Genomic DNA, 15,832 nt, shown 5'->3' with positions numbered 1-15,832 from the left:
GCGGCTGCCGGGCGCTCCGAGCTTTGCAGGGGAGACGCTGCAACCCAAAAAGTTCCTGCTCGTCTCGGCAGAGTAAAAAAAAAAAGGAGTCTCCTCGCCCCGCGTCTCCCCTTTTCGTTTTGCACCCCTGATCTCCGGCGAGGTGTCTCTGCGCGCCTTGTGGGTGCTGTGCGCGCCGCCGGATGCCCAGCCCGCGGCGGAGCTGATGCTCGCAGGGATGTACAAAAGAGAGGCAAGCCGGGGCGGCCGCTCTTAGCAGAAGAGAACTTTTTCGCACAATGCCCAGGAGCGCTCCGAGCTGCGCGCACGTCCAGAAAGGCTCCAAGCAGCGGCGGCGACGGCTAAAGGTGGGACAAGACGGCGGAGAAAAGACGCTCCGAAGAAGCTGAGAAGGAGGAGGAGGAGGAGGAATCGGCTGCATCTTTTCCCTGCAAAGAAAGGACGCTGGGTTATAGCGAGCAAAGAGCGCTGGCGAGAGGGGAGCGCTGGCACTTTTCACGCCGAGTTGCTCCGCCGCGCGTCCCGTCGGCTCTCGGCGCGAGTTTTGCTGAAAGGACTGGACGGACTTTTCTCGCTCTCTGTGAGTAACCATCCAGCCCGGAGCCGCGGGGGGTTCATTTTGGCCAGGCAAACGCTGGTCCCCCAGCCCGCACAAGTCGCTTGAAGGGAGGGGCAGGGGCAACAGGACAAGAGAAGGCTGCGCCTTGGTGGGAGGCAGCGACGGCTCTCGGACTTGTTTCGCCTGGCGCCTGCCCCGCACGCAAAAAGAGATGCCCGCGGCTGCGGAGGCCATGACAACCCGCACTTCCCCACCTGGGCTCCGCTGGTGATGTGGATTGGCGCTGCCCGCCCGACTCTCCACGGACTTTGGGCATCTCTGGGTTGTCTTGGCTTGCCTGCTCGGTTGGCCTTTGGCTGTGAGGAAGGATCTTTGCCCCTCTCCGACATCCTCGCTTGCACCATGGGCTCTTCCACCTGGCCTCTTCTCCCCTACTTCGCCTCCTTCCTGCTGCTGCCTCCGCTCCACGCCTCAGCTGAGCCCCGGCAGCTGTTCCAGGTGCTGGAGGAGCAACCTCCGGGCACCTGGGTGGGCACCATTGCCACCCGACCGGGCTTCACCTATCGCCTGAGTGAGCACCACGCCCTGTTCTCCATCAATGCCACTTCAGGAGACCTCCACACCAGGGCCACCATCGACCGCGAGAGCCTGGCCAGCGATGTGATGGATCTTGTGGTGCTCTCCAGCCAACCGACCTACCCCAGCGAGGTGCGTGTGGTGGTGCTGGACCTGAATGACAATGCTCCCGTCTTCCCGGACCCTTCCATTGTGGTGACCTTCAAGGAGGACACGGGGAGCGGCCGGCAGCTTATCCTGGACACGGCTACCGATGCAGACAGCGGGACCAATGGCGTGGACCACAGCTCTTACCGCATCGTGGGTGGCAACGAAGAGGGCCGCTTCCGGCTCAACATCACTCTCAACCCCAGTGGGGAAGGGGCCTTCCTGCACTTGGTCTCTCGTGGCGGGCTGGATCGAGAGGCCACCCCGGCCTACCAACTGCTGGTGCAGGTGGAGGACAAAGGGGAGCCGCGGAGGCGTGGATACTTACAAGTCAACGTCACGGTGCAGGATATAAATGACAACCCGCCAGTCTTTAGCCAGACCCTCTACCAAGCTCGTGTGCCTGAGGATGCACCTGTTGGGGCCAGTGTCCTGCAGGTGACGGCGGCGGATGCTGATGAGGGCACCAATGCTGACATCCGCTACCGCCTGGAGGGGACAGAAAGTGCTGCTGGAGATGGAACGGGGGCGCTTCCTTTTGAGGTGGACCCGGAAAGCGGGGTCATCCGGATCCGGGAGGCGCTGGACTACGAGTCCCGGCGTCAGTACTCCCTCACCGTCCAGGCTACAGACCGCGGGGTGCCTGCTTTAAGTGGCCGCGCCGAGGCTCTGATCCGCCTGCTCGACGTGAACGATAACGAGCCACGGGTCAAATTCCGCTATTTCCCGGCCACTTCCCGCTTTGCCTCTGTGGATGAGAATGCGGCGCCTGGCACAGTGGTGGCGCTGTTGACTGTGAGTGATGCTGACTCGCCGGCGGCCAATGGGAATATCTCTGTGTCCATCTTGGGTGGGAATGAGCAGCGCCACTTTGAGGTGCAGAGCAGCAAAGTCCCCAACCTGAGCCTTATCAAAGTGGCCGCTGCTCTGGACCGGGAGCGCATACCCACCTATAACCTCACCGTGGCTGTGATGGACAACTTTGGGGCTCCCCCGCCATCCCCCAGTGCCCTCCCCTCTGCCCTGAGCCCCGAAGGAGCTGCTCCTGCCCCGGTGAGCCGTTCCTCCGTGGCTAGCCTGGTGATCTTTGTGAACGACATCAACGACCACCCGCCTGTCTTTGGGCAGTCGGTGTACCAAGTGAATATCAGTGAAGAGGTGCCACCTGGGAGCTATGTGCAAGGCCTGAGTGCTACGGATCGTGACTCTGGTCTTAACGCCAACCTCAAGTATAGTATTGTTTCTGGCAATGAGCTGGGCTGGTTCTGTATTAGTGAGCACAGCGGCCTAGTCACCACCAAGAGCCTTGACACCAGCATGGCTAGGCCTCTCCTGGGGGTTTCTGGCCCAAGCACAGCAGCTTCTGGTGGGCTAGACCGGGAGATAGCTTCCCAGGTAGTGCTAAACGTCAGTGCTCGTGACCAAGGTGTGCAGCCCAAAGTTTCCTATGCCCAGCTGGTTGTGAATATCCTGGATGTTAATGACGAGAGGCCCCGGTTTGGCCAGCCAGATGGTTATCATGTGTCTGTGGCAGAGAATTCCCCTTCCGGAACTGAGCTGCTAGTTCTCACTGCTGCCGATGGCGACTTGGGAGATAATGGCACAGTGCGCTTCTCCTTGCAAGAATCTGAGCCGGGAGGGGTGGCGGGTGGTCTGTCGGTTGCTCCGTGGGGATTTTTCCGCTTGGATCCTATATCAGGCAGGCTCAGCACAATCTCACAGCTAGATCGGGAAGAACAGGGGCACTACACCCTGCAGGTCCTAGCCACTGACCTGGGCTCTCCTCCCCTCTCCTCAGTGGCTCAGGTTAACGTCAGCTTGCTTGATGTGAATGATAACAGCCCCCTCTTCTACCCTGTCCAGTACTTTGCCCACATCCAAGAAAATGAGCCTGCAGGCAGTTATGTAGCCACTGTGTCTGCCAGTGACCCCGACCTTGGGCTGAATGGGACCATCAGGTACAGCATCTCGGCAGGAGACACCTCCAGGTTTCAGATTCATAGCCTAACGGGGGTTATCACCACCAAAACAGTCCTGGATAGAGAGGAAAAGACTGCTTACCAGCTTCAGGTAGTGGCCAGTGATGGTGGCAACCTCCAGTCCCAGAACCAAGCCATCGTTACTGTCACTGTCTTAGACACCCAGGATAATCCCCCGGTGTTTGGCCAGGATATCTACAGCTTTGTGGTGTTTGAAAATGTTGCCTTGGGTTACCACGTAGGCCGTGTTTCCGCTTCCTCTATGGACCTGAGCACCAACATCACTTACCTGATCACCACAGGCGATCAGAGGGGTATCTTTGAGATTCACAAGATGACAGGCCTGATCACCACCGCCAGCGTCATAGACAGGGAAGAGCAGGCCTTTTACCAGCTCAAAGTGGTGGCGAGTGGTGGGACAATAACGGGGGATGCTTTGGTCAATATAACTGTCAGAGATTTAAATGACAATTCCCCCCACTTCCTGCATGCAGTGGAAAGTGTGAATGTGGTTGAGAACTGGAGTACTGGGCATACCATCTTCCAAGCCAAAGCGGTTGACCCTGATGAAGGGGTGAACGGCAAGGTCCTCTACAGCCTTAAGCAAAATCCCAAGGACCTATTTAATGTCGATGAGCAGAGTGGTGCTGTAAGCTTGACAGGGCCACTGGACATAAATGCTGGGTCTTATCAAGTGGAGATTATGGCCACAGATTTGGGGGTCCCTCAGCATTCCTCTAGTTTCATTTTAACAGTCTCTGTCCATGATGTAAATGACAACCCACCCGTGTTTGATCAGCTCTCCTATGAAGTCACCATCTCTGAGCTGGAGCCTGTGAACTCCAGGTTCTTTAGCGTGCATGCTTCTGACCGAGATTCAGGTGCAAATGGAGAAATAGCTTATGCCATAATAGAAGGAAATACTGGAGATGCCTTTGGCATATTTCCAGATGGGCAGCTGTATATAAAGTGTGAGCTGGATCGTGAACTTCAGGAAAGATACACGCTACTGGTGGAGGCTTCTGATAGAGCTGTGGAACCGCTCAGTGCCACTGTAAACGTCACTGTCATTCTAGAAGATGTCAATGATAACAGGCCATTGTTTAACAGTACCAATTATGTTTTTTATTATGAGGAGGAGCAGAATGGTGGGTCCTTTGTAGGTAAAATCAGTGCTGTTGACAAAGACTCTGGGTCGAACGGTGAAGTCAGATACTCATTTGAACACATGCAGCCTGATTTTGAGTTGAATGCCATAAGTGGGGAAATCACAAGCACTCATCAGTTGGACAGGGAATCCCTTATGAGGCAGAGGGGAGCAGCTGTGTTTACGCTTACAGTCATTGCGATGGATCAGGGGTTGCCAAAGCCTTTAAGGGACCAGGCAACTGTGCAGGTTTACTTGAAGGATATCAATGATAATGCACCCAAGTTTTTAAAAGAACTTTACCAAGCTACAATATCAGAACTAGCTGCAAACCTGACACACGTTTTAAGGGTGTCTGCCTCCGATGTTGATGAAAGCAATAATGGACTGATCCACTATTCTGTCATTAAGGGCAACGAAGAAAACCAGTTTACAATAGACAGTGGCACTGGTCAGGTGACTTTAATTGGCAAACTGGACCACGAAGCTACTGCAGCTTACTCACTTACCATCCAAGCAGTAGATTCTGGGGTGGTTCCCCTAAGCTCTGTTTGTACATTGAACATTGACATACTGGATGAAAATGACAACAGCCCTTCCTTTCCCAAGTCAACTTTGTTTGTTGATGTCTTGGAAAACATGAGGATTGGGGAACTTGTGTCTTCTGTTACTGCCACTGATTCTGACTCGGGGGACAATGCTGACCTTCATTATAGCATTACAGGAACAAATAATCACGGGACGTTTAGCATCAGTCCCAACACTGGCAGCATTTTCCTGGCCAAAAAGTTGGATTTTGAAACCCAGTCCATGTATAAACTAAACATCACTGCAAAAGACAAAGGAAGGCCTCCTCAATCCTCTACCATGTCTGTTGTAATATATGTCAGGGATTATAATGACAACCCACCCAAATTCCCACCTGGAGATATCTTTAAGTCTGTTGTTGAGAACATTGCCGTTGGCACCTCAGTCATTGCTGTAACTGCTCATGACCCAGATGCAGATATTAATGGGCAGCTGACCTATACAATCATTCAGCAGATGCCAAGAGGGAACCACTTCCGTATCGACGAAGTCAAAGGAACAATATATACCAGTGCCGAAATAGATCGTGAGTTTGCTAATCTCTTTGAGCTAACAGTGAAAGCAACTGACCAGGCTGTCCCTGTAGAATCTAGAAAGTTTGCTTTGAAGAATGTGACCATTTTGGTAACTGACCAGAATGACAACATTCCTACTTTTGTATCACAAAATGCCCTTGCTGCGGACCCCTCTGTTGTGATTGGCACAGTTCTGACCACGATTGTTGCCGCGGATCCTGATGAAGGCGCAAATGGGGAGGTGGAGTATGAAATAATTAACGGGGACACAGACACCTTTATCGTGGATCGATACAGTGGGGACCTGAGAGTGTCAACAACCTTAGTGCCATCTCAGCTTATGTACAGCTTCATCGTTGCAGCCACAGATCTTGGCCCAGAGAGAAGGAAATCCACCACTGAGATGACTGTAATTCTGCAAGGACTTGATGGGCCTGTTTTCACTCAGCCAAAATACATCACCATTTTAAAAGAAGGTGAGCCTATTGGGACAGATGTGATATCCATTGAGGCAGCTAGTCCTAGGGGCACTGAAGCTCTAGTGGAGTATTTCATAGTCTCGGTGCGTTGTGAAGACAAAATGTTTGGCCGACTCTTTACCATTGGGCGCCACACCGGGGTGATCCAGACTGCGGCCATTTTGGACCGGGAACAAGGAGCTCGCCTGTATCTTGTGGACGTTTATGCCATCGAAAAATCTGCTGCTTTGCCACGAACTCAGAGAGCAGAGGTAACATCTCTTTTATTTATTTCTTTGAAAAGTAAATAGCTGTTTTGTTTTTGGTCCTGTCAGCTCAGTTCATTTATGCTGTTCTCCTGTACATATTTTTGTATCCAGTCCCCTTGCTTCCAGAGGAATTTACTTCAGAGTAGACTTGCATGGACTTCTCAGAAGTAAGTCCCACTGAGTTCAGAGGGACTTACTTCCAGGAAAAAATGTATAGATTTGCAGACTTTGTCTTACAGAAGTCAGCTGTTTTACAGGTACCAAGGTTTTTCATTGTTGGAATTTTTTTCTTCGCTTTGAAATTGCATGTTGTTTTCTTCAGCATTAATATCCACTCAACAGATTGTGTTGGAGCAAAGCAGAGTTGTTTTTTCTTTGACATCCGTGAGCTGATTAGCATTCTACATAAGTGACTTTTCGTTCTGACTGCACAAGCCAACACTCGGTATTAACTATTTGGCTTTAACTGTGGGCTGTGACATTTTCCCCATGTATGAAAAATGCTGTATGATACGGGGCTTTCTCTTAGGCCTCTTGCTGATCACTTCAATTTATCTTAACTTGCTAAGTAGACTTTTGAGTTTTTAGCTGCTTCTACGAGAGAGTGGACTGTTTTCTTACTGATCATTGTTCAATGCTAGAGCATTTGGACAAGGCCCAGGAAATTTTTGACTTCCCTTCCAAATGAGTTTCCCTTCACCTCTGAACACAGCTTCTATTCCTCTGGTCTTGCCAATATTCAGGATTGTGTCTAAAGACTTGCTGATACCCTTAGGTTGTTACAGAAGCCAAATGGTGAATGTTAAAAAGACTCTGTTAGTAACCTGATTGGTGATTTAGAGTGAACGGATTCCAAAACATTAGTTATGATATCTTAATGTTCTGCCAAGTGTCTGTTTCTGCTGAAGGTGTTTTGCTGTTAAGCAAGCATATTTGTATAATCTTTCATGTGGCTAGAATGGGTATTGTCTTCCAGAGAGATAAATTTGGAAACTCTTCAGCCAACAAGGCGGGGCTTTTATTTTTTTCCCCATTTTGACATTGTTCAGGCTCCTCTGACTTCTGCATGAGTCATTGCATTTTTGTGCACTGGCAGTTCGGAGCAGAACCTCTTCTATACTCAACCAGCAGGGGATGCCGGAAGTGTAGAATGAGTCAAACATTTCCCTCATGGTCTTAAGCCTTTTAGTTCCGAAACTGAACACAATTGCATATTCCAAAGACTGACATCAATATGCTAATCCACACTGCAACCCTCTGAACGTTTACTTGGGAGTTGGAAAAGATTGCAAGCTTTAATCCTGCACCCACTTACCTGGAAATAAGCCCTGTTTAATTCACTGGGACATACTTCCAAGTAAACTTGCATAAGATTGCACTGTAAAACTCCAAAATTTCTTGTTCTGTCAGTATACTGTACTTGCATCAGTTTACTCTGGAATTATGCCTTTGAGATTAACTGAGTTTGTGGACAGCAGCGATTGCAAAAACGCCGTTTGCATTTGTTTTTCACAATAAGTTTTAAAGGCAGAAAGTGGCTGAAAACGTGTAAAAGAGCATAATTTGTTGTTACATGATTTATTAAGGCTTCATGAGAAAGATCAATAAGGAATTTGACCATATTAGAGATTTCAGCTGTTGCTATGTTATAATGAATGATTCATATTACTAGAAGGAATCTTAAAGTGCTTTATTACGGAAGAAATAATGTTATCAACAGGTTTTCAGCTCCAACTATGAGTTCAACTCAGTTAAACCAAAGGGGCTAAGCCAAACAAGGTTCACATTTTAATTTAAAGATGTTATGAATTGGGGTGTTAATATATAGTATCCGATTATGGGAAAGTTAAGTCTAAGCTTGCAATCTCTTACCTGAATGCACTTAATTGAAGGTTCAAGACCTATTCATGCAAATAATCGGGTGTCTGTGGAAGGAACAGGTGATTACTTAGAAGGCCTGCACATGCCCTGAGTTACCTCCGCCCTGTCCCAGTAAGTAGGACGCTGCTACTGGGCGGCTGGATCCATGGCGTCACCATGCCAAAACAGCTGATTTTCAAATAAATGTTTCACCAGGAGCTTTCAGGGGGCTTTATATTGGTTAAATATCAGCTTGACAAAACCATTCAGTAGTGGACACCATAGTGGGGCAGAGATGCTTACCTGACCTAATGGCAGGTGAGTAACAGAAGCTTATCGTGAGGAGGGGACAGGGAAGGTGGTGGCAAGTTCAGCGTGGTGCAAAGGCACTGGCAGAGCCAATACACCATTCCTGGTGGTGTGTTTGCAACTCCTCTCTTCTCCCCCTCTTCCTCTTGATAAAGAGCAGCGATTCACCTGCTGGGAGGTTAGGCAAGTGCCTCCATTTGCACCACACGGTCTGTTACTGAAACCAATTACATAGGTGGTGGGAAGTCTGCATAGGATTAAAACCCCAATGTTATAATTTTTCCAAAGAAGCAGAATAATAATCCACGTCCCCCTTTAAAATAGCAGCATCCTTTAAAAGTAACATCTTATTGCTGCCCTGGGTGGTGCAATGGGTCATGGCGTCTGACTCTTAGCCAGAAGGTTGGTGGTTTGTGCCCACCCAGGGATGGCTCTGGGCAGAATTCCTGCTTACAGGGGGTTGGACTAGATGACCCTCAGGGTTCCCTCCAACTTCATGATTTTATTATTTTTGGGGAGGAAGGACAAGATAGACATAACTTCATGCTCTGCACGGTGCTCATTTAAGTTCTATGTCAGGGCTTTCCTGCCCTGTGCTAAGCAAGTATTTTGAACAGGAGATTCTGAATAACTGCTTTGATTGGCATGTGCTCCTTTTCATATTGTATAATGACATGCTACAAATATCCTCACAATTTACACACAGTGACAATTCAGGTGGAATCTACATATATATAAAAAAGTTCTGAAAATGCTTTTCTTTAAAGCGTTTTTTAAAAAAATGCATTGAATTTTCCATAAGGCTCGCCATCACCATCTAGTGCCACATTGTATATTGCACTTAAAACACACTTAAAGGTAAAGGTACCCCTGGACATTAGGTCCAGTCGTGGATGAGTCTGGGGTTGCACGCTCATCTCACTCTATAGGCCAAGGAAGCCGGCGTTTGTCCGCAGACAGTTTTTCCGGGTCATGTGGCCAGCATGACTAAGCTGCTTCTGGTGAACCAGAGCAGCGCACAGAAACGCTGTTTACCATCCCGCCAGAACAGTACCTATTTATCTACTTGCACTTCAAACTGCTAGGTGGGCAGGAGCTGGGACTGAACAATGGGAGCTCACCCCTTCGTGGGGATTTGAACCACCAACCTTCTGATCGGCAAGCCCTAGGCTCTGTGGTTTTAGACCATAGCACCACCCGCGTCAAAACACACTTAGAATGTTTTATTTGCAGCTGTATAGCTGCATCCTCAGACAGAGTAGAATTTCGTTCCTTTATGATCAAGGACTGTTTTTGATGTGATTTAATAGGAGTTGCGCTATGTATGGCAAAGGTGTAAGCAATCCCCCATGTGTTCAAACAAATAGAAACATTGGAAGTAAAATAATCCAAGACACTCCAGTCACTGGTACCTCACTGGCGTGGAAGCGGGGGAGGGGGGCTGCTTCAAAATAATTTGCATAACCACACCCACCTGTATTGTATTGCTCACATGACGGCCTGTTGAATTATAGATTATTTGAGATGTTACTTTCTTATGGAATCCAGGTGTTGTTGAAGTTGGGGAGGAATATTGTGGGGCAGGGTGTACTTTTACTTGAATATACCAGGTTTCAACTGTTAATTTTGAGTGCTTCTAACCAGAGTGGTATTGTTTGTGCTAAACATGCCATGTTGGGGGAGATATCCTGCCTTTTATCGCAGAGCAGCGAACCTCATACATTTCTAGCCTATACACATTCAGCCTGCAGTCCTGTTCACTTGTGTGAAATATGAAGTACCATTGATTTCAAAGAGATTTTAGCATAAGTAACTGTGCACAGGATTGCAATCATGTGCCATATCTGGAGCACCAAAGGCTGCTCTGATGCAGAGAGGGGAAGGCACCTAAACTTGGGGCAATCATGCTGTGTGATGCAATTTTTTGGGGTGACTTACAAATGTATTTGAAACTTACGTTTATAGAGCTTGTTGCTTTCATTTGGTTCTGTGTGAGAAGTCAGGCGATTTCTAAAGGAATCTGTTGGAAGCATGATTAAGATGCCTAGATTTTTTAAAATATATAATACCTCTGCACAACTAAAGATTGATGTTTTCCTAGGAGTTTTCATATAACTATCTAGGCTCCCTGGTGTTTCTTCCCCCTCCCCAGTCTCCCCTTCCGCCACTGTTGTTTTTGTAATCCATCATGAAGCCTCATGCTGTCCGAATGATAAAGAAATATTGCCACTAAAAGAGGCAGGGATTGTTTCAGCTTTTTAATTGTTTGAGCTTCTTTTGCTTTGTTTGTTGTGAATAGGTTTTTTATCAGGTCTGAAGTCTTCTGCGTAAGAACACAGCAGGAGCATGGTTGCTATTTTGCAGTGTTTCAAGGATCTAGCAATTAAATGTAGAGTTCCCCCCTTCCGACTGATCTTTGATTAGTGGCAAAAACACAATATACTCATGATTAGTATACTGACTAAGTACTAATAACAGTGTAGTCCAGTATATATCTACACAAATTTAAGGCCTGTTAAGTTCAGTCACTTATTCTCAACTAAGTGTGTTTACAGGATTGCAGCCTAAATATAGTGTTGTTGTTTAGTCATTTAGTCGTGTCCGACTCTTCGTGACCCCATGGACCAGAGCACGCCAGGCACTCTTGTCTTCCACTGCCTCCTGCAGTTTGGTCAAACTCATGCTGGTAGCTTCGAGAACACTGTCCAACCATCTCGTCCTCTGTCGTCCCCTTCTCCCAACATTAGGGTCTTTTCCAGGGAGTCTTCTCTTCTCATGAGGTGGCCAAAGTACTGGAGCCTCAGCTTCATGATCTGTGCAGTGAGCACTCAGGGCTGATTTCCTTCAGAATGGATAGGTTTGATCTTCTTGCAGTCCATGGGACTCTCAAGAGTCTCCTCCAGCACCATAATTCAAAAGCATCAATTCTTCAGCGATCAGCCTTCTTTATGGTCCAGCTACATTGTACAAATACAGTTCCTGATTGAACCATTAGTTTGGACAAACTTGTTCCATTCATTTCTAGAGAGGGGTGTAATCTCCTGTATTTGTTCTGGGTTTGGGCTCTGCAGCCTCCGCTGTTTCTCCAAATTTTGGAACCTTGAATTATGCCTCCCCTGCCAGCCAATTCTGAGTTGGGAACCTTGCCATGTTCCTGAATGGGGAATGGTGAGCTTTCTTCGCTCTGGTGTGGCACCTGGAGTGCTGAGAAAGCAGTGTCCCAGAAACAAAGTGCTTAGGAAAATATAGTTCTCTAGAGCTTGTCCTTATAGTTTAGACTTAGGAGACATGGTGAATTATGTTTCCCAGAGCCCCTTGCACCTGGGATGCTGCTGTTGGGGTGTTCTAGATGCTGTGGCAGATGGAAGGAGGTAAGGGAAGCGTTGCTGCTTCTGTTCCTCACCCATGTGAAAAGAAAGGGAGGAGAAAAGGGGTGAGCTAGCAACAGGGAAGCTAGACATACCCTAATACAGTGGTACCTCAGGTTAAGTACTTAATTCGTTCCGGAGGTCCGTTCTTAACCTGAAACTGTTCTTGACCTGAAGCACCACTTTAGCTAATGGGGCCTCCCACTGCCGCCGCGCCGCCATCATGCGATTTCTGTTCTCATCCTGAAGCAAAGTTCTTAACCCAAATTACTATTTCTGGGTTAGCGGAGTCTGTAACCTGAGGCGTATGTAACCTGAAGCGTATGTAACCCGAGGTACCACTGTACCAACCAATACAAGCCCAGTCCTGCGTTTGGAGGGGAATAGGCTTGCCTTGGGTTCTGAATGGGGGGAGTTTGTGTTCTGAATTGCCCTAACTCCAAATTCACCTGATCAACAGCTTGACTGACTGTTTGACTAACTTAGTTTGACTCACTTTATCTCTGGACTATATGTATAGATATAACTATCATGACTTAGGGTGTTGCTGCCATGTTGATCCACATAGCAAGATGAAGTTACTAGGAAAAAATACCTCTTATTCAACAGGTGGCAAAGCAAATGATAGGGACATGTCCCTCTGCAAATGCCATTTTGTTAGTTTTGGGAGACAATGTGCACAACACGAGACAGAAAAGCATGTCTTAATCCAGCATTTACTTGATTGCAGAGAAAAGCCTGGTGGATGACAGGACACTGATATTTTTCATAGTATATTTGCCTAGGGGTCACACCTGCTTTCCTAATGAAAATGGAGAAGAAGAAAATGAGGAATGTATAAAATCTGCCCTGTGATTTATTTATTTTTTTAAAAAGAAAATCAAATTTGTGATGGCCAGAATGAAAGCTTTTAAGAGTAGAAAGGTATAACTTGAAGCTGATATTTATGGCCAGGATAATTACTTCTGTGAACTTACAGGATACATTAACCTAGCTTCCTTGTGCTGGTCAGGGAGCAGGAAAAATATAACAGCATCTTACTCTCTAACCTACCCACCCCGCCTCCTCACATAGGTATAAAAGCAGTTTGGGGAGGGCAGTTTTCATCATTCAAAAAGGAGCTTTCAGTTACAGCCTCCAATATTGCTTTTCTTTTTTTAAAAAAAGTTGGGCATGAAAACACACAACCGGCATGTAACATGTAGTTTGGTGGCATGTTCTCTCTCAGTGGTGTGGAGACTCAGTTTCAGCCATCAAATTGAGCTCGTGCTTAATTAATCACAGGGAACGATACCATATTATTTTAAATCCAATTCTTGACAGATTTAAAGCACTACATGACCTTTGCACTGATAGAGAAAGACGGAATTGGGAGTAAATACTTTCCTTGCAAGGCGAGATCCTATTGGGTAAGAAACAGAAATACACATGCCTGCCAAAATACTTGGCTCAAGCAAAAGGGACACAGATGGCTGTGACTGATAAATATGTCTATTGTTATTTTTTCTGATCAGCGCTTTGTGTATGAAATATAGGAGTGCAAGATAGTAAGAGCAGCAATTTAAAAGGCTGAAATAAATGTTGAGAGTTTGTTGTTCTGCTGCAACTTTCTTCAGTGGTGGGGCAATGTAAGTTGAATGTAAGGAACAGCACAGAACCAAGACTGTTTATTTGATATTTATACTACAGGAAAGATAATAATCGGTACTCTAGGACTGTTTTCCCCTGCATGTGAAGGCAGGCTCAGGGGGTTTGAGCGGACAAGACCAATAATGGGTCCAACAGTCAAAAAGGCAGTTTCTGCATGTGATGTAGAAGGAAGTTAGGGACAGATGGGGCTCCTCAACCTGGGACAGTAGCCCATCTAGGAGAAGGAAGACTCAGATCCTAAACCTCCATTGCCTTGTGGGATATCATTGGGAGAAGAAAAGGCTAAGGAGTAAACCCAAATCTGGAGTGGAGTCCCTAAGATGGTTGGATGGACCCTTGTATGCCTCCTTTCGGCAACTCCTGCAGCCAACTGGTGCCAAATGTATTGCTCTTCTTTCCTTTGGACCTCATAAACGAGGCTGAGAGGGAGTTTTGTCATCTGGGCCTTGTGCCTTGGGGAGGTCACTTCAGTGCTGCTAACGCAGCAGTTTAACTTCATCCCCGGAGGCACCCTCCATTGTCTCTCGAGACAGATGGATGCCAACAAGTCTGTCTCCTTGTTCTATAAAGCAGTCCATGTGTGCTAAGAAAACCTTGGAGTTGTAACACCTTCAGGATATTTTTGCCCCACAAGTGGGGCTGTGGTCAGTTGGGGCATCAGTGGTTGGTGTGCTGGCATTGTTAGTGATCAGTGAATGGTCTATTTATTCTGTATGGACCATAGAAGGGAAAGCTATCGCTGGGTGACAGAGCACATGTCTTTCATATAGAAGGTTATGGGTTTTACTCCTGGTATCTCCAGGCTGAGCTGGGAAAGGCTTCTGAATGACACTTTGTGTCCAGGTCTGTGGCTTTCAGGGAAAGCTGACAATATCGATTCAGGCCAGGCGAAGCAGAGGGCATCCAGGACCTTGGACAGATGCAAGGGGCCCAATGAAGGCAGCCTGAGGAAAACGTCTCAGCATGGATGCAGGTAGGCTAGAGTTAGGGGCGAGTGTGAGGTGGTCAAGTTTGCTGTTGTTCAGCGTGGTTAAAATACAGCGGTACCTTGGGTTACAGACACTTCAGGTTACAGACTCTGCTAACCCAGAAATAGTACCTTGGGTTAAGAACTTTGCTTCTGGATGAGAACAGAAATCGCGTGGCGGCGACACCAGGAGGCCCTATTAGCTAAAGTGGTACCTCAGGTTAAGAACAGTTTCAGGTTAAGAATGGACCTCCAGAACGAATTAATTCTTAACCCGAGGTACCACTGTGCGTAAAAGGGATTGTGAAGAACTCCAAAAGGATCCATACCAAACAGGGTGAATGAGCCATATAATTCTCCTCATTCCAGTTGTGTTCCTGGTCACAGGGAACAATGCTACAATGTCCCCTGCTGCAACTCTCTGTGTGGCATAACAAATCACATGTGAGGAGTTTCAAAAGAAGTTTGATGCATTTGAAGCTGGGGGACGGGGGTGGCCCAAAATCACAGCGGGAAAGGGTAAGTTGTGTTTTGATCTGGGACATTGAATTGTATCCTGGCCATTTACTTCAGTAGGATTGAGATGATGTCCATTATATTAGGTCATCAGCACTGCAGCAAGAAACAGTCGTTTTCCAAAAGCTCCCATAGTGGGTGTTACAAATGAGCAATAAATAACTCATGAAAAATCCATTCTTTGTTTTTCTTAATAGCCAAAGGAAGGTGAGCCTGCTGAGGCTCAGGCCTGCCCCCTGAGAAGCCTTTTCTTTTTCTTTTTAGAGGCAGTTAAACAGACTTTCTCCAGCAGGAGTTATTGCTCTCTTAAACCAATTTTCAGCATTTGTTTGCAGAGCAGTAATTCATGGTGTCTTTCATTTCTCTGATAACACTGTCCCTGATGAACAGCTGATAATTTCTAATAGTATTGATCTTCCTATAGGTTTTTCTGCTTCTAGTAATTTTTTTAATTAAACAATTAATTAATTGTTTTTTGTTTTTGTTTTTAGTATGGCTGTGCTAGCTCATGTTGGCCTTCATAACAGTTTGTAGTGTTTGAAATGTGTGGTCTAACCTATAAATAGTTAAATAAATGAATAGCAATAACTTATTTGACAGGATAGCTGAAACAAAACATGAGAAAACTAAAACTGTGATTGTAAGGGTTATCCAAAGAATGTATATAAAATACTATGAATACTTGACAGTATTATAGGAATGTTAAGTGTTAATTGCCAGCATGTCCTATCACCTTGGTCTAAATCCATGGTGTGATAAACCTAAAAAAGGGAGTTGGGTTAGGATCCTGAATAGAACTGGGCATTATATGTGCACATCTCAAGCTGTTAAAATCATCTTATTGAGGCAATGTATTTAATGTGGGATTCTGCCAACTTCTGTCTGGATTCCAAGAAAAGAATCCTATGTAAACATTCTGTGAAT

General features: G+C 46.8%; 1 protein-coding gene across 1 annotated transcript in view; it reads left to right on the top strand.

Moving 5' to 3' along the window:
* Positions 1-757: 757 nt before the first annotated feature.
* FAT4 (FAT atypical cadherin 4) overlaps positions 758-15,832 on the top strand; it is a 139,854-nt gene continuing 124,779 nt past the window's right edge. Inside the window, exon 1 of the mRNA XM_053403450.1 lies at positions 758-6,241. Within this exon, the coding sequence (XP_053259425.1) occupies positions 830-6,241 (5,412 nt within the window). The 5' untranslated portion in view covers positions 758-829. The remainder of the gene's footprint in view (positions 6,242-15,832) is intronic.

The sequence above is a fragment of the Podarcis raffonei genome, chromosome 9, assembly GCF_027172205.1.
Source record: "Podarcis raffonei isolate rPodRaf1 chromosome 9, rPodRaf1.pri, whole genome shotgun sequence".
Classification (NCBI taxonomy): Eukaryota; Metazoa; Chordata; class Lepidosauria; order Squamata; family Lacertidae; genus Podarcis; species Podarcis raffonei.
The sequence above is the reverse complement of the archived record's forward strand: the minus strand, read 5'-3'. Positions and strand labels throughout refer to the sequence as shown.